Source organism: Peromyscus leucopus, chromosome 16_21 (genome assembly GCF_004664715.2).
Source record: "Peromyscus leucopus breed LL Stock chromosome 16_21, UCI_PerLeu_2.1, whole genome shotgun sequence".
Classification (NCBI taxonomy): Eukaryota; Metazoa; Chordata; class Mammalia; order Rodentia; family Cricetidae; genus Peromyscus; species Peromyscus leucopus.
The window spans coordinates 34,074,611-34,097,184 of NC_051084.1; the positions used below are offsets into that span (position 1 = coordinate 34,074,611).

Consider the following 22,574-nt stretch of genomic DNA (forward strand, 5'->3'; position numbering starts at 1 on the left):
CCAGTAGCCTGTCTCAGGTGGTATGTTTGGTCTGCCCTGGTTGGTATGCTCAGACTTGTAGCTGTGTGAGAGTCATTTGAAGATCTGAGATGTGTCTGGTTAGGGCTAGAAGACATGCTTGCAGCTGACAGGGAGTGACAGGCCAGTCCCTAAACTGTGGCCCTCAGTACTGACCGTGGATTAGGAGTTCTTGTGGACCCTCTAAATGGAGGCAGCCAAGGCTCTGTTTGCTGTTCCTGGGCCACCCGTGACACTCTGCAGGTGTCCTGTTGCCCTGAGAAGGCCACCAATCTGGACCATAATTAGCCAACAAAGTCACACAGGCCAGCTTCAGCCCAAGGCCCGCTCTTTTGTGTGGCCATTGAGAACACAGCCATGATCTCTTTTTTTATGTTTGTTTCTGTTTGTTTAAAGCTGCTCTCACCCTGTACCATCAGAGAAAGAGAGGTATGACAGAGAGCAAAAGGTCCCAAAGTCTAAAATAGTCACCATTGACCATTTGTAGAGAAGCATTTCTGTTCTCGGACCTCAAAGTCCCACTTCCTCCCTTCCTAATTTCATGAAGTTGAACCAGAATTGTCAATCTCCCCACATGGTAATTAAAGAGCAAAAGAAGGAACTGTTCATTGCAACCGCTTTGAGAAAGAAAAAGAAATCTTCGCTGATCATCTTGTAAAGTCAGGAGTTAACTGGAATATCAAGGAGCCGTATTCAATCGCAGATAACATTTATCTTTGTAGTTTATGATATTTGTTTCAATAAAATTTCTTGAGCACCTGCAAAGTAAGAGTATGATATAATTTGATACCTTTTCCTAACCAAAGGCACAGAATATCAGTGTTCAGGGCATGTGGGACCAAAATTCAGTCTTGCTTATAGTTCAGTCCAGCCATTGAACCACTTACATGCATGCTGGCAATTTTTTAAATCGTTTTATTTTATTTCATATGTATGAGGGTTTTGCTGGCATGTATGTCTACACACCACATGCATGTCTGGTGCCTGAGGAGGTCAGAAGAGGCCATCGGATCCCCTGGAACTGGAGTTACAGACAGTTGTGAGCCACCATGTGGGTGCTGGGAATCGAACCCAGGTCCTCTGCAAGAGCAGCCAATGTTCTTAAGCATCTTATGAATTTGTTTTTATTGATAAACTTTCAACTCTCCTATAAATATTCTGTATTGGGGTTGGAATTTCAGGACATAATTATTATATATTTAGGAGATCATGAGTTATAGTTTTAGTAATATATCTTTTTAGGTTTTTAAATTAGAATTCTATTCCCAGCACCTCATTTTACCATAAATGAGGTATTTCATTGTAAGAAAGAAAGAGAACATGAGGGAGCTGTCCTTCCATGGGGACAACATAGTTCTTCAAACCCAGAAACTGAAGACCACCTAGGTCACAGGTCAGTAGTGACAAAAGCCAGGGACAAAACCAGCTAATCAATCCTTTCACGTGGTAGGAGGGGCTGTTTAAACTCACAGTCTATGGTTTAAAGAAGCCAGGTGTTCTGGGAGGTTCTCTGCTGTGCTCAGAGGACCTAGGAAGACATTCCAGAGAGGAGGGAGGGACTAGTCCTCCCAGTCGATGGTGATAGGGCCGCCCGTCAGTGTCTGGCTCCGCAGCCCAGCAGAGTCCTCGTCTTCCCCCGCCTCACGACGCACTCGCCGGTGGCATCCCTGGGCACAGCGGGAGCGTTCATCCAGAACCCCACAAACAAGGACACGGCAGTGAAGAAATACCTCCTGGAAGGAAGGTAATGATGGGAAAGCTGGGGTGCCAACTGTCATGGTAGGTGACGGCTGAGAGCCACACACAGTACCACATGTTCCCCAAGTGCCACCTTGGCTGTGGCAGCAACAACTTGAGGTGGCAGTGACAGTCTTGTATTTATGGACAGGAAAGTGAGACTTAGGAAAAGGAAGTTGTCCAGTCTACAAGTTGAGAAATGTGGCCAAGTTGGGAGGGAGCCACATGGGTGACCTCAGAACCTAGGCCCACAGCTTGGGCATGTCGAAGAGACCTTAGGGAAGCATGTCTCCTGACGTTAACATGTCAGTTCCTGGGCTGGGGTAACACTGGGGTCAAGGACTTCTGTGGTAAAGGAGGGAGTCCTTTCCAGAAGGATCTGCCTAGGGCAGGTTCAGCTGCTGAGCTGGAGTTCTGGGACAACAAAACAGCTTGAAAGGACCCTTAGTGGCTATGTGGAAAAGAATACTGCTCTGTTGTGCTTCATTTGGGCTGTGTTTCAACACTGGTAACAGCAGCAAAAGCTCCATCTGGTCAACTCCAGCCTCCGGGGACAGCCAGCTCCTTGCCATCTTGACCCATACGTACACATGCTCTTATGACACTTTCTTCATGCTCGCTTTTCTCATGTTCATAATTTTAAAACCTGCTTAATTTTGTACTATATTGATTCAGTGTAGCCCCCTGGTTATGATTCTTTGGGGGCCTCTTTCCCCCTCTTATGACTATGTTCTATAAACATACCCAGCAAACTGTTTTGCTTTTGTGATATTGCCAAAAATGTATTTGGACAAAGTCATATGCTGAGTTAACGATCATGGCATTCTAGCAGGTAACTTACTTAAAAAAAAAAATCAATTTATACGGTCGCTGTTCACTTCCTATGGCTTCGTAATTGGTTGTTTCCCACACATTCCATGGGGAACATTCCATATTATTGTGTCCTATGATTAGCATTGTGAGTTCTAGTCTCTTCCCAGTCCATTGCTGCCGTTCTGTGAGATTCCTGTCTAAATCATTTGTTGAACTGACAGTAACACTGGCTTTTCCCCCTTATCTGCCCACAGAGATTTCAAATTATGGTCTTAAAATATTCTCTGTGCACAGTCATTTTATGCAGGCGTTGGGTGGGGCAGGCAACTGTAACATGTCTGAGCATTAAGTTTCTCGATGGCCAGGTGAACTGTATTCCCCCAGAGGATAGCAGAAGCTAACCGTGGGCTCTTGGAATGTCAACACATCAAGACAATGAGAAGGAAGGCTCGGGCATGAGGCTGTGAGACAAGGGTGTTCAGCTTACCTTGTGATCTTTGCCCACAAACTTGAAGACAGGGACCTGGAAGTGCTTTGCTAGGTGATCCCGGGATGAGTACTGCTTCACTGAGTCATCGGAGACACAGCTGAAAGTGGAACAGATAGCATGTCAGGCTTGATCGCCTCCACAGGGTAGGAAACAATCCCGGCTAAGGCATTTGGCCCAGGGAGAGGTAAAGTGGGTGGAGCGTGCTGGGCTGCATGCCATCCTTGGGAGAATAAAGGGTGAATGGCATCCCTTCCAGGCAAAGGCATCTTCAGACCTCATTAAGTAGGGCTAAGTACCATGTCTTCCCATCCTTCATCCATGGAGCCTCAGAGAGTACAGTACTTCTTGCTTGATTAGGGGCTTTATGTGTTAGAAGCACCAAAATGTGTTTCAGAGAGACCCTTGGCTACTAAGGTTGTCTTTCTATTGGTGATATATTGTTGGAATCTGGGTTAATAGTTATCGGTGTGAGAAGGCTCTTCTTTAACTTAACACCCATTTCTTATAAGGAACACAAGCCCCAGGAGGGGGTACAAAGGGCAATGAGCCATCTGTGCATACACATTTAAGCTTCTCAGGTGACAACTGGCCTCAAATGGTTTCATTTCTCTTTTCCCAAATGTAACAGCAAGCTGCCCTTTCACAGTCCGTGGTCTTTGTCTTAGGTCAGTTTGAGACATTGCTATGAGGTTCCCGTCATGGTCAACTGGAGAAGGGACACATTAACCGACTTGCTAAAGCTGTGGTTTTAGGTATTAGTGCACATTTTCTCCTGAGAAGCCAAGACTACTTTTGTGTGATTTGTCCCATTTTGTATCTTTGTGCCTGTGTGCATGTACATGAGTGCTCACACAGAGAGAGAGAGATTTTTCTCTCTTTTATGTACTAAGGATCAAGGGGGAAACAGTACAGCTTCTTTGAGCTATCTAACAGAAGGTAACAGTCCTTCACCCGGAGTCCAAATAGCATGTAGATAAGCAGATTTCCCCAGCATTGAGACAGCAGGTGACTCATCCCCAGCGAGTGTAAAAGCATCGGCCTCTAAGCTGATCTCAATGCACCAAGGACTCCGAACCCACTGTTCAAGGCACTGAGAGCAGCATGAGAAGGAGCTGTGGTGAGAGGAAAACTAGAAGCTGAAGCAGACTAGAAACTTCCAGGGGAACTGGGCCAATAAGAGAAGGGAAGAACCGGAGAAATGTTGTGGGGCACACACTCGACCCTTCTCCCATTCAGGAGGCTGCAGTTCCTGACCACTGGAGATGTGTCCCAGCTGCCATTTAGGCCAAGGAAGAACAAAACCTTGATAGGAATTTGGGGAGCAGTTAGATTTTTATTGATACCACCACATACCTACAAACCCCAACCTTTCAGTGACGCCACCGAAATCTCAATATTTATTCCCCAGAATCAACCAAGAATTTCTTCTCTTTGCAACACTACCAACTTCATTTCTTACTTTTATTTTTGTGTGTATGTATGTGTGATGTATGTTCATGTTCAAATGGGTGTATGCATGTGTTCATGTGGGTACACACGTGTGCATGTGTGGAGGTGAGAGGTCAATGTCAGGTGTTTTTCTCAGTCTCTCTCCACCTTAATTATTGAGGCAGAATCTCTCACCCTGGGGCTCATAGATTAGGTAGACAGGGTCTGTCACTGAGCCTGGGGCTCATAGATTAGGTAGACAGGGTCTGTCACAGAGCCTGGAACTCATAGATTAGGTAGACTGTTTAACCCAGGTGCAGTGGACTTCTGGGTTCTGGGGATCTGAACTCATGTCCTCATCCTTGTGACAGGCTCTTCATGCACTGAGCCATTTTCCCAGTTCCCACGATCAAACTTCCTGAAAGTGGAGTCTACGTTACTGGTTCAGTGTCTCCCACGGCCCTCCTTCTCCATGACTTCTGGTCCCTCTGAGCAAGTTAGCCCATCCTTGTCACACTTCCTTTACCTGTAGTTCTGACTTTGTTCTTGAGACTACCACACATTTCTAGTGGCCCCATTGAACTTCTTCCTAGGCATTCCGTAGGCATTTCAAGTATAAAATTATTTGCTATGTTTTATGATAAAATTCAGTTGTACCTCAAATCTGCTTTTTAAAAATTATGTAATAATTTTAAAAATAGAATAATTGCAATTAAATTATTTTTATCATTTGTTATTAGTAAATATAGTTATTTATTATGAAAATATAACACATAGTATCACACACACACACACACACACACACACACAGAGCGAGGCAGTGCTCACCCATCCTGGATCAGGTAGTACTTGAGTATCTCATCCATCTTGGCAGTGGGCGTGGCGAAGCAGCTCTCCACCAGGCTCTCCAGGCCGCTCACGTGCACCAGGGGCTCAATGCCGAAGTAGAGTGAGTCGCGAAGCTTGAGCGTGGGCAGAGTCTCCCTGTACGGCTCCTCGAACTCGTGGTCCTTGAATATCTCCAGCGTGAAGGGGAAGATGCCATGGTTTCGGCTCCTGATTTCCAGAGGCGCATTGCGCAGGTTGGGCACGTATCCTTCAGAGATAGTGTACAGTCGTGGGAACTCACAGGTCACCGGGATCAGCAGTTCGCTGGTCCGAATGATGATGTCCCCGCTGCTCCCAGGGGTCTGCTTGGGCAGACCTGTCACGAGGTTGCTGGCCACGATTTTGTCATTCACCACCTGTGCCCGTAAGACAGTCAGACTAAGCCAGCTTGCTGGCTACTTCTTGGTTGGCCCAGGCATCCCTCCGGTGCATTAGGCATGAAAACTGATCTAGGGAGATAGCCAGCAAATCCCAAGCTCTGGCATCCAGAAGAAGACAGCACCACATGCTCTCTCGGCAGGAATTCCAGACTTAGGATTTCGCTGTTTCTAAGTATCCCTGGATTCTTCCCGAATCTGCACCTGCATTGGTGCTGAGGATTTTCAGCTGTTTACCCTGGGAGTGGTACCGCCAGTTACGGGCTATTCTATCAGGTTATCCACAGAAACAATCCACACAGCTTGCCTCAGTGGGGAACCCCTGTTCCTCAGTAGCTACCTTGAATCTCACCCACAGCGATCAGCCCTCTGACTCACTTCTCAGGACTCATAAATGATCACTAAGGCCTCTGCACTGACCTGTAAGCAGTCCTCTGTACATGATCCATCTTGCACACTGCTGGATCACAGGCTCCAGCTGAATCTCGTTTTTTGTGGACTCAAACCTGCGATTTCTCCCTACCACACAAGCCAGGCCTTCGGAAGCAGTCTCTACCCCATGTCCTTTTCTGGTGAGGATTCCTTGCAGGGGAGGCTGCAAGGAATTTTCCCTAGCATGGACCTGGAGAATCCCTTAAGATTCTGCTCCTGTGTTTCCCATCAAAAAGTTATTTGCCTCTTTGCTTGTAGGAGCTACACACACTTCTACCCACATCTAGGCCAGATGTCCTTTTCATGGACTCCTGGAGTCCCTGTCATGCATCGGACAGCCCAGCCCTTATTTACATTTTATTGTTTGTTTTTTTTTTCGAGACAGGGTTTCTCTGTGTAGCTTTGTGCCTTTCCTGGAACTCTCTTTGGAGACCAGGCTGGCCTCGAACTCACAGAGATCCGCCTGCCTCTGCCTCCCAAGTGCTGGGATTATAGACGTGTGCCACCACCACCCAGCTCCCTTATTTATATTTTATGTGTTGACATCTCAGTACTGCGGTGAGCTTCCTAACAGGCAGGAATCCTCTGAGTTTCCAGTATGAGGGAGTGAGCATGTTTTGGAAAAAAAACAAAAACAAACCATAAACCTTTTAACCTCAGCCTGTCACAAATGCACCACCAGCCCTTTGGTCCCTATCATCCCCAATCTCCAAATAATTGACCACAGAGGGTGGATCCTGCCTCTTGGTACCACTGGAGCTGATTGTAGGAAAACACCTTGCATACAGGTTGCTCAGGGCTGTGTAAGAACAGGGATGGCTGAGTTATTCCATTCCATACCTCCCGGTTCCGAGAACCATGGTGCAGGGCAGAGGATGTTTGGAGCTCAGTTCTTTTGTGGGAACCTATCTCATTGACACAAGCCACACTTTACGCCCTCTGTCAACTGCCTTCCCAAGTAGAGAACTTGGGTCATTCCCTAAGTGTCCCCTGGGGAACCTACATCAACCACTGTGCCGCAGGTCTTGAGGGAGAAGACGATGTTGACGTGGGTGCCATTGGACACTCCTCGGCAGGAGTTGTTGGTCAGGAAGAGCTCCAGGCCACCAACCAGCTCCCTGGGGACACTCACTTCAATGGCGTTGGACTTGCACAACACGGGGACTGTGAAAAAGGGGGTTCTGTTAGAACATGAAACCTGGCTTGGGGAAAAGGCTTCTAGGGGAATGCTTTCTCCTTCACACAACCTGCACTTTCTGTTCCTTCCTCCAGGAAAGGGCTTGAAGCAAGTTGATGAACACAATTGGGATCACTAACTCCCAAGATTATGGTCAATGATGCTCCTCAAATCACATGTTCCTTTTAGCAGGAAATAGTGTGATTAAGCTTCATCACAACAAACGCCTGTTCAAAGTGTGGCTGGCGTGGTTCCATGGAGTGAGACACCCCAAGGATGAACTTTAATGCCAACCCAGGAAAGGCACTGCTGACATGGGTTTAAATGGCACAACAGACCTGCTGTGTCTTGACCATTAATTACTGCTCCATTAAACAGGTGATAAACAGTGTACCTGCACTCTGGAAACCTTCCAAATTGTCCTAGAGCGACTCAATAAACGGTAAACTCTGACTATACATTCCACTTTAATGTAATAATAAAAAGAGTTTGCTCTTCTGTAGCATCCCCACCCTCATGTCCTATGACCCTGCAAAAACCCTGAAGGAGACTCGGTCCTTCTCCCCCCCCCCCCACTCCTTTCCCGCCCCCACCTGTGAGCACACAGCTCAGCCGTGAGACACATGAAGAAATCAGAAACGGGAGCTTGGTCAGTGTTTGCTGGCTGCTGGAATTATTATCCCAGACAGCAAGAACTAGAACACAGTTCTCAGAACATATCAATGGGGGAAGAATCCATCATTCATCATCATTCAAGCTAGTTTGGGCCCATGAAACTGTTGAATAAGGACTGGGTCAATACTTCCAAAGTGAGCAGTAATTGTACCGTTGGCTATAGAAATCAGAGAACTCAGAGGCAAGCAGCAAAGGAAAGTTAGCTTTTTTTTTTTTTTTTTTTGACTTAAAAAAAGAGAGAGAGACCTTCTTTCACTCCCGTCTGTTTTTGAGACAAGGTCTCACTGTGCAGTTCAGGTTGGCCTTGCTCTCGGGCAGGGCTCTGGTCTCCACCCCCCAAGTGCTGAATTTACAGATATGAGCCATCCCACCCTGCAGGGGTGTTCTGAATGATTCCGGAATGGTGACTCAGGAACTCACGGTGCTCAGAGAGCCAGTGTTCTGAAAGATAAGAATCTGACAGTCTTGGAGGAGGGAGGGCAAAGGTCGAGTGGGGGAGGGTGTGTGGATCCACAGGGAGTCAAACCTTGCAGTCTGTACTTTAACTTTGACAAGGTCACGTTAATGAATTTACGGATATCTCATTGAGTAAGGCATAGAGGTCATGTCTACCTTGGCAGGTGTGGTTATCTTCAGACAGCACCAAGCCCCTGGGACACTCGCACTGGTAGCCCCTCTCAGACCCAACGCAAGAATGGCTGCAGCCGCCATTGTTATTGTGGCATCCTTCAATGTCTGCAGAGGGAACCAACAAAAAACAAAACAAAAAAACGAGTCACCATGAGACCCTCTGCTGCAGGAATCCTAGCGTTAATCACCAGACACGATTCTGGATCCATGGCAGAATGCCTGTGCTCTAATGTGGTAAGTGAAACACGAGGCAAACCCAGACAACACCCATCAAAGGCTGTGACCGCCAAGAGGGACCTGACCCTCCATCCACAGCAACACTTCCCAGGCGCTCCAGGCATTTTGTAGAGTGTCTCTCACTTTCTCCCATGTGTTTCTGTTGTTTTCCTCATGGTTAGAATGAGGTCATGAATATTTATGACCAAGACCCCAAAGCCATTTCTTAACTGTTGTACCATTTAATATATTCATATAAGTTAAAATGTTATAGACATATTGGTCGATAAAAAGCGATTGAGTAGGGCCGAGCAGTGGTGGCACACGTCTTTAATCCCAGCACTTTGGAGGCAGAGGCGGGTTGGTCTACATATCAAGTTCCAGGCCAGCTGAGGGTACATAAAGAGAGCCTCTCTCTCAAAACAAAAATACCAACATTAACATGTGGTTTCCTTTCTAATAGAAGGCTGGGGATCCTTCGGTGCTGGGGATCACCGAGGTGCTCACCACGCTCAGTCAGCACCCTGCTGCTTCCACCTGCAAAATGACCTTTCTGAAGTCATTTTATTTCCCTAAGTTGCAATTTCAATATTTGTAAGAGGAAGGGGTAACCCTAACTGATCACACTGGGCATTTTCAGATCTAAAAATGCAAAAGGAAAAATAGACCAAAAAATCTAAATCGCCTTGAAGGATTTCAGCCCCTCGGGATGATGGGGAGAAATGTTCAGAGTGGAAACACCTAGTGACAGAGATTGAGGATCATTTGCATTTTCCTCTTTACTTTTCTCTGTTTTCCTACTTATACCATAAACTATTCAAATTTACTTAAAAATTTAAAAGTACAATTAATTTTTAAAAAAGCCATAACCATTTAATAGCCACACTAAAGAAACAAATACATTTAGCCTTTCAAAAAAAGTTAAATGTTATAAATAGAAACAGTATTCCTAAAGTATTGTTCATATGGACACATAAAATTTTTATCATTTGCTAAATTTTTTCAGTTATGGTTATTAGGTTTTAAGGTTATATGAGTAGTAACCATAATAGTCTCAATAAAGTGCTCATAAATAATTACAAATGTTCTTCAAGGAGTATTTTATTACTATTCAAATATGCAAAAATTATTACACAAAATTATTAAGATTTAGGGAAGAATCCACACATTATCCTTATTCAATAAAATTTAAAATAATTTAGCCTTGTTATAAGGACAGCAATTTTGTGCTCCAGTTAATGTTCCCTGCATTAATAATGCAGGCTTTGTTGGACACGACTCATAATTTTTCTCTTTGGGATGGTGTTTTATTATCTTGAATGTGCCGAGAATACAACAAATTTTAATATAGAAATTACAGCTCTATTAATACACAAGTTCAATTCTCCTGAAGGACAAATCGTGTGTCCTCTGTAAATAATAACAACTATGCCATTTACCTCTCCATGGCACACTCTGCAGAGAACATTAGGGGAACTCAGATTTGTGAAAACAGATATAGTGTCCCTGTAGCTGTAACAAGCACATGACCTGAATCCCACAAAACAGTGGCAGATTGCTGAATCATACCTAGTATCCCATAACTATGTGAAATGCTATATCAATTAAGAAGTAAGAGGGTAATAATAGACAATTTCATTTCAACTCCTTGAAATACATCAATAAGTTTTTGGTTACTAAGCCATGTACACACAGCATCTCTGTTATTAAAAGTAGACAATGGGGTTAGGGAGGTGGCTCAGTGGTTAAGAGCACTGGCCGCTCTTCCAGAAGACCTGGGTTGGATTCCCAGCACCCACATGGCAGCTCACAGCCATCTGTAACTCTATTTTTTTTTTTTTTCCAAGACAGGGTTTCTCTGTGTAGCTTTGTGCCTTTCCTAGATCTTGCTCTGTAGGCCAGGCTGGCCTCAAACTCACAGAGATCCACCTGCCTCTGCCTTCTGAGTGCTGGGATTAAAGGCGTGTGCCACCACCACCCGGCCATCTGTAACTCTAGTTACAGGTGATCTGACACACTTTCCTGGACTCTTTGAACACCAGATATGCACAGACATCCATGTAGACAAAATACCCACACACATAAAAAGAAATGAATCTTTTTTTAAAAAGGTAGATTATTTGGGGACAGGAGCGCTGGATCAGTGTTAAGAGCACTTGTTTTTCTGTTCCCAGCATCCACATGGTGGTTCACAACCGTCAGTAACTCCAGTTCCAGGAGATCCAATACCCTCTTCTGACCCCTGTGGACACCAGGCATGCATGTATGCTATACATACATGCACAGAGGCAAAATACTCATATACATAAAATAAATAAGCCTAAAATTTTTAAGTTAATAATTTTATCTCTAAAAATATACGAATCTCCCCCAACACAAAGGAAAACATGACTCCGTGTAAAAGCAGTTTCTCAAATTTCTAAGACAATAAGAATCACCCATGGACGTTGTTAAAATTCTAAGTTCTGAGGCCCCATCCCAGCCTGCTGAGGCAGACTTCCCTGTCCGGTGGGGGCTGGGTGGGAGGCCAGTCTCAGGCCCAGGAAGGTTGAGAGCTGCAGAGCATGCATGCTCTGCTCCCCGACACTCCACTGGGAGCTTCCGGACAGCAGCCTCAGGCACCTAGTCATGCATTATCTAGACACACAAGTCACCTCAGCTTGACCCCACACCACTCAGTCCGAATCTGTACCTTAACAAGATCCTATGGGATTGGTGGGCACACTGAAGTCTGAGAAAAATGAGTATTACTCCATGTTAGTTTCCCCACAGCGTTCCACTTCTTGCAAAACCCAGTCCCCTTCAGTCTTGAAGACGAAATCAATACTGAATTCTGCCCACAGCTTAAGCACGCTCAGTACCCACGAACCCCTGGTCACTTTCCTTCTGCTGACAAACTGTTTTTCGCCTCTGCCGCCAGGGCAGCTTCCCAAGTGTTGCCTCCCCTCCTGACCCAGGCTTACCTTCACAAGTTTTCCCGTCGCTCCTCAGCACGCGGCCCACCCCACACGCACAGCGGTGTGAGTTTTTGAGGTTGACGCAGATCTCACTGCAGCCACCATTGTTCTGCTCACATTCGTTTTCATCTGTAGAAGGGAAATCGTGCGTCACCGCCCCATCGCCGTCCCCAGCCCCTGGACCGAATCCCCACCTCTTCTCAGAAGCTGTTGGATACTCCTGTCCCCTGCTGTGAATCAGCATGGACACATCACAGGCCTGGTCTCCCCAGCCAAGCTGTTTGTCCATCCGTAGTGGAGCAGAAGGTGCCTGAGTGCCTGTGAGTTCCTGTCCTTCAGGGTAGAACTATGGGGCTGGCAGGATGGCTCAGCAGATACAGACACTTTTTGCTAGCCCTGACAGTTCGAGTTTGAGCAGGACACACACGGTGGAGGCTGAGAGCTGACATCCGGAGGTTGTCCTGTGACCTTCACATGCACAGCCTGGCACATGGGCATGCATGCACAATAAATACATAAATGTAATAAGGTAAGGCTATTAGGAGGGATGAGGTTCTTTTTGTGTGCTGGATAAACTTATTTGTTTTTATCAATTCCTCTTTCTCCAATGAGGTCATGAAAATTGTTAAATGCAAGGTTATAAAATTATATTTTGTTTTAAATATAAAGGAGCTTACAGTGCAGAAGGAAATATCTAGCAAAATAGTGTGAGAGACAGTCTCTTCTGTTACTCTGTGACAAACCACCCTCAAAAGTCGACTTTAAAAATTGAAATCCTCTCAGCTGGGTGTGGTGGTGGCGCATACCGGTTAACCCCAGCACTTGGGAGGCACAAACAGGTGGGTCTCTGTGAGTTGGAGGCCAGACTTGTCTACATAGTGAGTTCTACAACAACCAGGGCTACATAGTGATATCCTGTCTCAAAAAAAAAAAATTCTTTTGAAATATTTTCATATTATATTTAAGAAATAGTTTCAGTCTATAAAACATCTGATGAGCTATGGATTTTTGTTGTAAAAAAAACATAAAATGGACAATAAATGTCTTCTCTCTCCTACAGAGGAAAGGAAGCTGAGAGTAAAGTGTGTCTTATTTCCTTGGAAGGAAGCTGAATTCAGGATGTGAGCCAAGGGCTAGGGCTAAAATGCTCACAGTGTATCAGAACAAGGTTTTGGGCCCAGGAAAGGAGATGAGCTGGGCGGAGCTCCACCTAACACCCAGAGCCCTGGAATAGGCCTCCCTCTTAGGGTTTGGGTATGGTTTAAGCAAGCCCTAAGGTTCACGTATTGGAAGTTTGGCCCCCGGTGTGATGTGATGAAGTGGTGGGCAGGCCTTTAAGAGGCAAGGCCTAGTGGGTTGGTCCGGAACACCGCCATTGGAGGTGACCAATGTGGCTCTTGTGGGACCCCTGTTCTCGCCGCCTTCCTGTTTTTGTACAAGCAAAATTCCTGGTATACCATCTCCCACCAGGCCTTCCCTGGAGCTGAGGCAGTGTTGACAGTGTATCATTGACCCTCCTTGGATTGTGAAGTAAGCTTCTTTTTCTGTATAACCTACCGAGTGTCAGCTAATTCATTATAGTTAACAAGAAGAACTAATACATATTTCAACATAATTTAGAGTAGAACTCGACTGTAAGTAGCAATTGTCAGCATTTAGGCGTCTGTACTGGCCTGCCCTCAGGGCCCTGACAGGATATACCTCAGCTGCAGACACTAAAAATACCTCCTGTGCTCATTCACTACGCTTCCTGTACGGGCCTTGTATACCTCCTTCTTTCTCTCTCCTCTCTCTCTCTCTCTCTCTCTCTCTCTCTCTCTCTCACCCAGAGACCGGTCTCTGCCCCCTTCTCTGCCTCTCCTCTCCCCTTCCCTCAATAAACCTCCTACATGGGCCCTGTTGAATGGTGTGACTCCTTCCTGCCATTTTTAAAATACAACAGTAATTAGGAGGCTCCCTGCTGGAGGCTCAAAGGGAGAGCGATCCACATTCACACAGTGGAAACTCTGGGCCTGTGGACTGCAAGGTTGAAGCATGGATCCACACTTCCCACTCGGGATGGAGAATCTTGATCTGAGAAACTGATGTGCAGCCGGGCCTGAACTTCTACAGACACATTTGGAAAACTGCTCTGGAGTAGAGCATCCTCGGAGCAGGTGGGAAGGGTGGAGAGCCACAGGAAACCCCTGATGCTAGATGAGGGTTTGACGTAAAACACTGCAGACAGCTCACCATGAAAGAGGACAGGCAAGATAACTGGAGGCTTTGAACTGGTAGTAAAAGAATAATCCAGAAAACCATACACGAATTTTTTTAAACTAGAAGAAAATGGAAGAAATAAAAGGAACCAAAGAAATCACAACTGAAAAGAAGCCAACATGTATAGTTGGCAGAAGTAAAAACTACAGTAGATAAGATGAGAATCACATGTAGCCCAGGATGGCCCAGAATGCACCATGCAGAAGAGGCTGGTCTTGAATTCCTGGTCTTCCCTTTTCCACATTCCAAGGCTGGGATTCCAGCTGTGGGGCACCAGGCCTGCCTAGAGCCTGATTGTAACTGGGCCCTGACCTCCACACCACTACCTGCACCAGGGAGGGCGGGAGGCCAGCAGCTTCCGGGCAGCAGGTGTGGCCACACCCATGCTAAGGCTTCCTCCTGGCCTCCTTACCCTCGGGACTGCTTTTTCTTTTGATTTTTATTTTTTAATGTGAGGAAGAAATGAATTTCTACTTATTTGGGCTACCGTTACACAGGGCTGCTATTTTTAGCCAGGGTAGGAATCTCGACCTCTAGCAATTCCATCTGCGTGTTTACACCCTAGAGAAAATGTTGCATATGGAGTGAGGAGTCGTTTGTATGCTAACTTTCGGTACAGATAGAATAATTCTGTATGGTACAGTGGGGGGCATCCACACAGCAATAATAAAACATAGAGATGGGGTGGGAAGGAAACAGGCTGACGTTCGAGCACGCAGCCAACCCCAGGGGATGGCAGAGGATGGTGGAGTCCAGCAAGATGGCTTGGTTTGAACATCAAAATTCTATTTTCATTTTTTTAAAAAAAGATTTATTTATTTATTATGTATACAATGTTCTGTCTGCATGTATGTCTGCAGGCCAGAAGAGGGCACCAGATCTCAATGCAGATGGTTGTGAGCCACCATGTGGTTGCTGGGAATTGAACTCAGGTCCTCTGGAAGAACAGTCAGTGCTCTTAACCTCTGAGCCATCTCTCCAGCCCTCTATTTTCATTTTAAAAAAATGGAAACAAATTTTAACTATAGTTACATCTGGGTACATGTGTATCTGCTTTGTGATTTTCTTACTCTCTCCCTTCTGCCTGAAAAAAACTAATTAAAGAAATGATTAAAACTGTTGGGCTAGGTCAGTGGTTAAAAGCGCTTGCTGCCCACCCTGACCACCTAAGTTTGATCCTGGGACCAGCTGGTGGAAAGAGAGACCCATCTCTGGAGAGTTGTCCTTGACCTACAGATAGACACAGTAAATAAGTGGAACAAAAATTTAAAACTGTTTCATTTACGCAAAAACTAAACATAAACTAAAATTGACCTGTGTACATAAACCAGAAGTCTGCCTACTGTCATCTTGCTGAAGCCGTTGGCACTTAATAGGAACTTGGGGCTTTTAACAGGCAAAGATGTCCAAGCAATAAAAAGTGTCAGGAAGAGATAGGTGTGATGGCATGCCATCTTTATTGCAAAAAGAAAAAGCCAATAAATAAAAAATATATTTGCACTGCTGGGCGGTGGTGGCGCATACCTTTAATCCCAGCACTTGGGAGGCAGAGGCAGGTAGATCTCTGAGTTTGAAGCCAGCCTGGTCTACAGACTGAGTTTCGGGACAGCTAAGGCCACACGAAGAAAGTCTGTCTTGAAAAACCAATATTTGAATTTTTATATTTACCTAAAGGAAATATGCCTAAGAAAATAATGCATGTTTTTGGAACCTACTTTGAAATGACGTTATAACACATTTCAATTTGAATGTCAAATCTTCCATTTTTTTTTTTTTTTTTTGAGACAGTCTTGTCTATGTAGCTCAGGGTGTTCTTGAACTCACCATTTTCCTGCCTCAGCCTCCTCAGCGCTAGAGTTATAAGAATGCAGCGCACCTTAATGGATGCCAATTTTTCAGCAGATACATTTAATTTGTACTTACAGTTAATAAAAACAGGCAAAATTTAGTCATTCGAGTTATCCCAGGCATTTTTCGTTTGCCAATGGCTGAATCAAAAGTCAGTTTTTACATTAAAACGTAGTAAAATTAAGATTCAGATCCTCAGGCACGCGGGCCACTTTTCATTGGCTCCATAACCACAAGGGACCAGCGGCCACTAGAACCAACAATGTGATTCCAGACTGCCCCGATGACAGCATGAGCTTGTAATGCACTTTAGTTGTGACCGACGGTGACAAGCTCAGTTGTAAATGCTCAGACTAACTGGGCTGGCAACAGGGCCCTGGTTGGTCTCTTCGCTCCTGAGGGCTCATTTCCCCCTGGTGAGTAATTCTTTTTTTTTTTTTTGGTTTTTCGAGACAGGGTTTCTCTGTGTAGCTTTGCGCCTTTCCTGGAACTCACTTGGTAGCCCAGGCTGGCCTCAAACTCACAGAGATCCGCCTGGCTCTGCCTCCCGAGTGCTGGGGTTAAAGGCGTGCGCCACCACCGCCCAGCGAGTAATTCTTACCAAAGCATGTCTGTCCATCTGGGCCCAGCGAGGTTCCCGGGGCGCATGCGCACTCGGTGGTGTCCAAGCAGCTGCCGTGGCAGTCCTCGTCACAGATGTCATAAAAATCTATGGAAGAACAACGATTTCCTTCTGAGAGTGGGAGACTCAGGGGGTCCTCTCTTTTGAGTAGTCTCCTCTTCAGCCACGGGCTCCAAATTCCCAGAACACTATCCTGACATTTCTCATGGTTCAGTGGGGAGAGATCAGCTGTTCAGGGGGCAGCTTTGGACCTTTCAGATAACAGACTCCCAGCTACAGAGTGGGAGTGGCCCACTGGTGGCCTGAGGACTTCAGCAAATTAGAAACATCACTGCCTGTGAGCTAGGGACTGACTAAGCGGGAGGTCATGCTCCACCGTGGAATCTCCAAAGTGAACACAGGAGCTGCAGATACCAGCTTCTGTGAGGCCCTGGGTTTGAGCTCTGCCATCAAGAATGTTTGCAAAGTCCCCGGATTTTGATGGCATTAGCGACAGAGAAATAAGCTGAAAGGTATTATTGATGTCCCATTGCCTCTTCCCATTGTCTATCATTTCTGAAAAGCAATGACAGTGAGCACCGTGTGGCTGTCTGGGCATCTGTCTGTCCACCTATTGATCATGGGTCAACAGGTAGGCCACAGAGGGCTCTTGGAAATCTATCACTTCTAATTCTATAATGCTTGAACGGACACACATAAAACAAAGCTGGGTCACAATAACTTGGATTCAAATGGTGCTTTTCTCTTTCACTCCCTCTGTGGCCTTGCTGGGGAAGGAAGAGAGCCCGGGAAGGAAGGAACTTACGGCCACAGTAGACGTGGAAGCAGACGCTGGGCTTGGCCAGCCGATACACGTAGTAGCCTCCAGGGCAGGCCTTGACCTCCACCGTGGTGTTCCACAGACAGCAGTTCCCTTTGAAGCTGGCACAGGCCTGGCGTTGCACAATGCCATCGCTTTCCAGCGGGTGGCTGCCATTGAGCCAGACAGGTGCGTGGGTCCCGCAGTGATTTTCTGGTATGCAGAAGGTGGGCATGGCATCCCCGGCCATACCTGTGAAGCGATACCACTCCCCATCCATGTGGTTGTCGCAAAGGGGTTGGCTTTCCGCCTCATCGAACCGGTGGTCCGTGTTCCTCCAGGGCTCATTCAGGCTGACGTAAGCGGAACAAGGATCTAGGGCTGGGAGGGAGAGGGGTCTCAGAGACACCTGGTGGCGTTTCAGGTCACAAGACCAACAGCTACATCCACCTCGGTCTTACATTTTGATTTTTCAAACAAAAAGTGGGTGTGTCATGTGTATGTGTGTTGTGTGTGTGTGTGTTGTGTGTGTGCATGTGTGTAGCTAGATGTCAATCTCAGGCGTCCTTCCTTAGGAGCCATTCACTTTGCTTTCTTTAGACAGGGTCTCTCTCTGGCCTGGGGCCCATGGATTAGGCTAGGCTGTCCGGCGAGTGAGCCCCAGGAATCCCCGCCTCTGTCTCCTTAGTGCTGGGATTAAAAGTCTGTGCCGTGCCTGGTAGTGTTCCAGCCTGAGCTTGGTGTGCAAGAGGCCCTGCATTCCAGCCAGCACCAGAATGAATGAACAAAAGAATGAGAAAAATAAATCAATATACCAAGTGGATCAAGTGTAGGAGGAGTCAGGTATTTTGATATAAAGATAAGGACAGATGATTACGGAAAAGCATATTGCAGGTGAGCTATCCAATCATGGGGGAGACTGTGTTACGATGCAGTTAGCTCCCCGTTTTGGGAAATTAAAAGAGAAAAGAGAGGAGAGAGGCTTTGAATGACTTTTGCGAAAACGACAGTCAGCATCTTGCATCCGTGTGAAGTTTGACCAAATAAAGAATGTGGAGAGCTCATTCCATGGAAAAGGAAAAAAGGTCCGAGGCACACAGCCGGCTGCTTTCAATACACAGCAGCCTGGCAAGTGGATGCGGGAAATAACTGGACAGTCTGGAGAAAGAAGTGATTAGGACATTGAACTTTCTGGAAACGACATTTGCAGAGCTGTAGGCGGTACAAGCAACCTTCTCTTCAAGTTCTGTGGTTCCTCCCAAAGTCTTTAAAGCGTCCTTAAGCTGTCCTGGCTCAGTGCTAGCTGGCAATTCAGTGTTCTCCAAAGAGGAGGAAATGTCCCCAAATTCCCTCACCTCTCCAAGGGAAAAATCTCCTCCTCTGCCCTGCTGGCTGTGGCTCTCTGGCCAAGCAAGGCTTCTAGAGCAATTCTACCAGGTGATTGTAAACCCATAGAGACAGCCCACTCATCTGCTTGGCTCTAATTTGACAAGAAATGGTTAGTTGCCCAACCTTTAATGGCATCCACAGCAGCTCCTGGTATGACTATTCCGTGATTTCTAAAGTTTTCCTTGAAGTTAAAGGTCGTTTCTTACACTGGTGAAGAGTTCAGTTGCCTTCCCGTGGCGGAGGAACGGCGGCATGAAGAAGAGAAACTGACCCGCTGCGCAATCCCACATAGAAGGTCCCACGAACGCAGTCACTGGCTGTGTTCTAACAGTAAATGCTTCCGCACTCTTTTCAAGTGGTCATTCTGTGTCCACTCCCGTCTTTAGTCTCAATGTGGAGCCACGAATGTGGTGTTCTACAAATGCCTCCTAACTAGCTCATGCAATCCTTAACCTCCGGGCTTGAAAGAGAACAGCCTCGTGTGTTCCCCTCAAAGCCCCCCTACCTGCTGGAAGGTTCGGTGGCTCGCCAGGACACTGGGAGCATCTTGGCTCCTGTACAAGGACCAACCACAGGACGCGAGCAGACACATCTGTGTCCCCATCTTATCATCCTGAGGGCTGGTATACCAGTGAGCCCTACACTGTCCAGATCATAGTCTCTGCAGCCCTCTACCTTTGCTGTGTCTGGAAGCTCCCCTCCCTTGCTTCTTACACCCTCCCTCCCCTCCTTCCTTCCTTTCTTCCTTCCTTTCTTTCTTTTCTTTTTCTTGATTTTTTGAGACAGGGTTTCTCTGTGTAGTTTTGGTGCCTGTCCTGGAACTTACTCCGTAGCCCAGGCTGGCCTCGAACTCACGGAGATCCGGCTGGCTCTGCCTCCCGAGTGCTGGGATTAAAGGCGTGCGCCACCACCGCCTGGCTCTCCTCTCCTTTCTTGTGTTCCAGTCAGTGAGGCACGCTTGTATAGTATTAACTCAAGCCTAGAGTCATTCACCTTGCCTTGGTTTTTATCTCCCTGGTTGCCTGTCCCAGGATCCCATCCAGAACATTGCCTTACATGTAGCTTTCACATCTCCTCAGGGCTCAAACTTGTGTTTAATGTATATTCTTAAAGGTGACAGAGCATGGCCCAAGTTACCTCAGAGAGACAAATCTAGGCCAGTCACATACTGAGCTGCTCAGACGTGCCCAGAAGGATCCTCGCTGGCCAGTTTTCTGCCAAGCCTGAGAGAAACAGCGTACGAATTGCTTGGTCTGTGCAAAGAGTCACTCATATTTTTAAAGGTCAAACTTAATAAATGTTTTATCCAGATCTTTACCCTTTCCAGAGACAGAACGTTCGGTCCCTTTTACTCATTAAGGAAAAGGCCCTACCCTCATCCCTAAAAGAAAAAAATCATTTCCATGCTTAAAGCTGAAAGCCTACAGTGCTTACTCTAGAAAGAGATTAGAATTCCTTTTCACACATACTCCAAGCACTATTTAACTCATAGGAAGGTTTAGAGACAAAAGAGCTGTGGAATTTCTGGACACTCAGGCAGGAGGGTCAAGTAACAGGCAGCAAAAATTCTCACGGCCCATATCCTTGTAGGTTGAGGACTTTTTTTACACAACCAGAGGGCCAGTATTTTAGGCCTCCTCATCTAGTTCCTACCATTCGGTATACAACAGCAAACAGGAACAAAAAAAAGGTACACTGTATCCAATTCTTGACACAGACTCACCTATGGGCGACACCCGGGCCATGGTGGTGAGGAGGCAGGTGAGCAGCAGGAACAGGGGCATCTTTCTGAGCCAGTTGCCAGGAACAGAATGGAAAATCCTCTTAACGCTACTTTTTCTTTGTTCTTTTTTTCAAGCACTTAGGGAAAAAAATCCCCCTGGGCTCTTAGGAAGAAAATCCGCATCAGCGTTGGCTGGGACCTTACGGGGCAGCAGAGGCCGGTGAGCGGGACAAGGAGTCTGCTGCTCTGGCCTTGACTCCAGATAGAGGCCTGCTTTTCACCGTCAACAGTGCTATTGTACTGATAGATTTCTTTAGGGGTGGGGGGAACCCTCGACATCCCTCATCCTCCTATTGTTTTTTTTCCCCCCGAAGAATTCCCTGTCACGGAGCCTTCGGTATCTTATCCAGAAGGGAACTCTTACGGAGGGACATCCCCTCATGTCAAAATCTTGTTTTGTGACTTCTAGGAACTTGGCTTCCTGATGCTGCCGCCACGGCATTGCGCAATCTCCTTCAGTGGGGACGGGGTAAGCCCCATAGTTGGATGGGTTATTGGGGAACTGTCACAGTCTGGTGGTCCAGGAGCTGACAAGATCACACACCAGGTCTCGAGGGGCCTGAGAGGGGCCGGTGTTCTCGCCAAGAACTTTCTGGTTTGGTCTTCTTCTGGTCTCCGGTCTCAAAGTTTCCTAAATAGACAAATCTTCTCTCAGCCATTACCAAGCCCAGCATTGGTACCATGATGCATTTCTTCCCCACACAGCAGAGCTGTTAGAGGTTACTGGTTTCACCAATTCTCACGCGAAAATCGGGGCAGGGACTTAAAATTAGGAACTACCATTAAATTAACAAAATCCTGGAAAGTTCAAAATTGCCTACAGCTTTACTTTTCCCCCCCCTCTGTCTCCTGACTGCTGGGATTAAAGTGTGTGCCACCACCACCCAGCCAGAGTTTTACTTTTGACCAAAGAGGAAGACTTTGAGAACACACACACTACACATCACCAGGCCTGGTTACAGTAATTATAGATGTGGGGGCTTGAAGGTCCCTGGTAGTCTAGGCTGTGGGCACTGAGAGCAACAAGTCCAATAAAAGGTAGGGCAAAGAGGAACATCAGAGGGGGTGGGCCAGAAGTTGTCAAAAGAGAGCCTTCATCTAGTGACCGATAGAGGCAGATTCAGAGACCCATGGTCAAACATTGGGCTGACCTCGGGGAGTCCTGCTAAGGAGAAGGAGGAGGGATTGTAGGAGCCGGGGGTTCAGGGACATCACAGGAAAACCCACAGACATGGCTAGCCTGGCTCATGAGAACTCACAGAGTCTGAACCAACAACCAGGGAGCCTTCATGGGACTGACCTAGGCCCTCTACATACATGTGACAGTTGTGTAGCTTGGTCTATTTGTGGGACTCCCAGCAATGGGAGCAGGGGCTGTCCCTGGTGCTTTGGCTGGCTCTTGGGAACCTATTCCTCATAGGATTGCCTTGCTCAGCTGAATACAGGGGGAGGCGCAGACTGATACGCCATGCTTTGCTGATGCCCAGGAGAGGTCTGCCCCTTTCTAAGCAAATAGAGGATTGGGGAAGGACAGAGGAAAGGAGGGGTGAGGAGTGGGAGTGAGGAGGGGGGGGCTGCAGTCAGGATGTAAAATAAATACATTTTTAAAAAGAATGATTTTAAACAGATCTGAGGGAAATCAATTTTCTTTCCCAATCCAACTTCTAAAGCCCCAAAGCCAGAAGCTTTGGGTTAATCTTACTTTTTCCAAATTATTGTGGCTCCTTTCTTCTAAGGGCAACATTTCAAGAAACTATTAGTGCTTACTAAGGGCTGGGGGGTGCTAAGTACTAGATTGTGATAGTAAATACAAGCGGTCCCTGCAGGAGTTCCAGGTAAACAAGGAATTGCGTGGACCTCAACTTGCAGTTTTAGTTACTTCCGCACTGTTAGGATTCAGGCAGTGTGGCCACTGGCTTCTTAAGCTGTGGTTTTATGGCAGTGATGGATGGCCGTGGGACTCTCACGGCAGGGCAATGCTTTTAACAGAAAAAAACAAGTCTCCCTGTTTCCTGTCCCTGAGAAGCCATTTGAGA

The 22,574-nt window shown here is 46.6% G+C and overlaps 1 protein-coding gene across 1 annotated transcript; it reads right to left on the reverse strand.

Annotated features, from left to right (window-relative positions):
- Positions 1-1,078: 1,078 nt before the first annotated feature.
- On the reverse strand, positions 1,079-21,249 carry Oit3 (oncoprotein induced transcript 3). Its single transcript, XM_028892469.2, has 9 exons — positions 20,479-21,249; positions 17,373-17,747; positions 16,547-16,654; positions 11,845-11,967; positions 8,648-8,770; positions 7,187-7,347; positions 5,315-5,730; positions 3,056-3,155; positions 1,079-1,751 (listed from the first exon to the last, which is right to left on the reverse strand). The coding sequence occupies exons 1-9, from the start codon at positions 20,537-20,539 to the stop codon at positions 1,578-1,580; spliced, it is 1,641 nt and encodes a 546-aa protein (XP_028748302.1). The 5' UTR covers positions 20,540-21,249; the 3' UTR covers positions 1,079-1,577.
- Between the last annotated feature and the right edge of the window lie 1,325 nt (positions 21,250-22,574).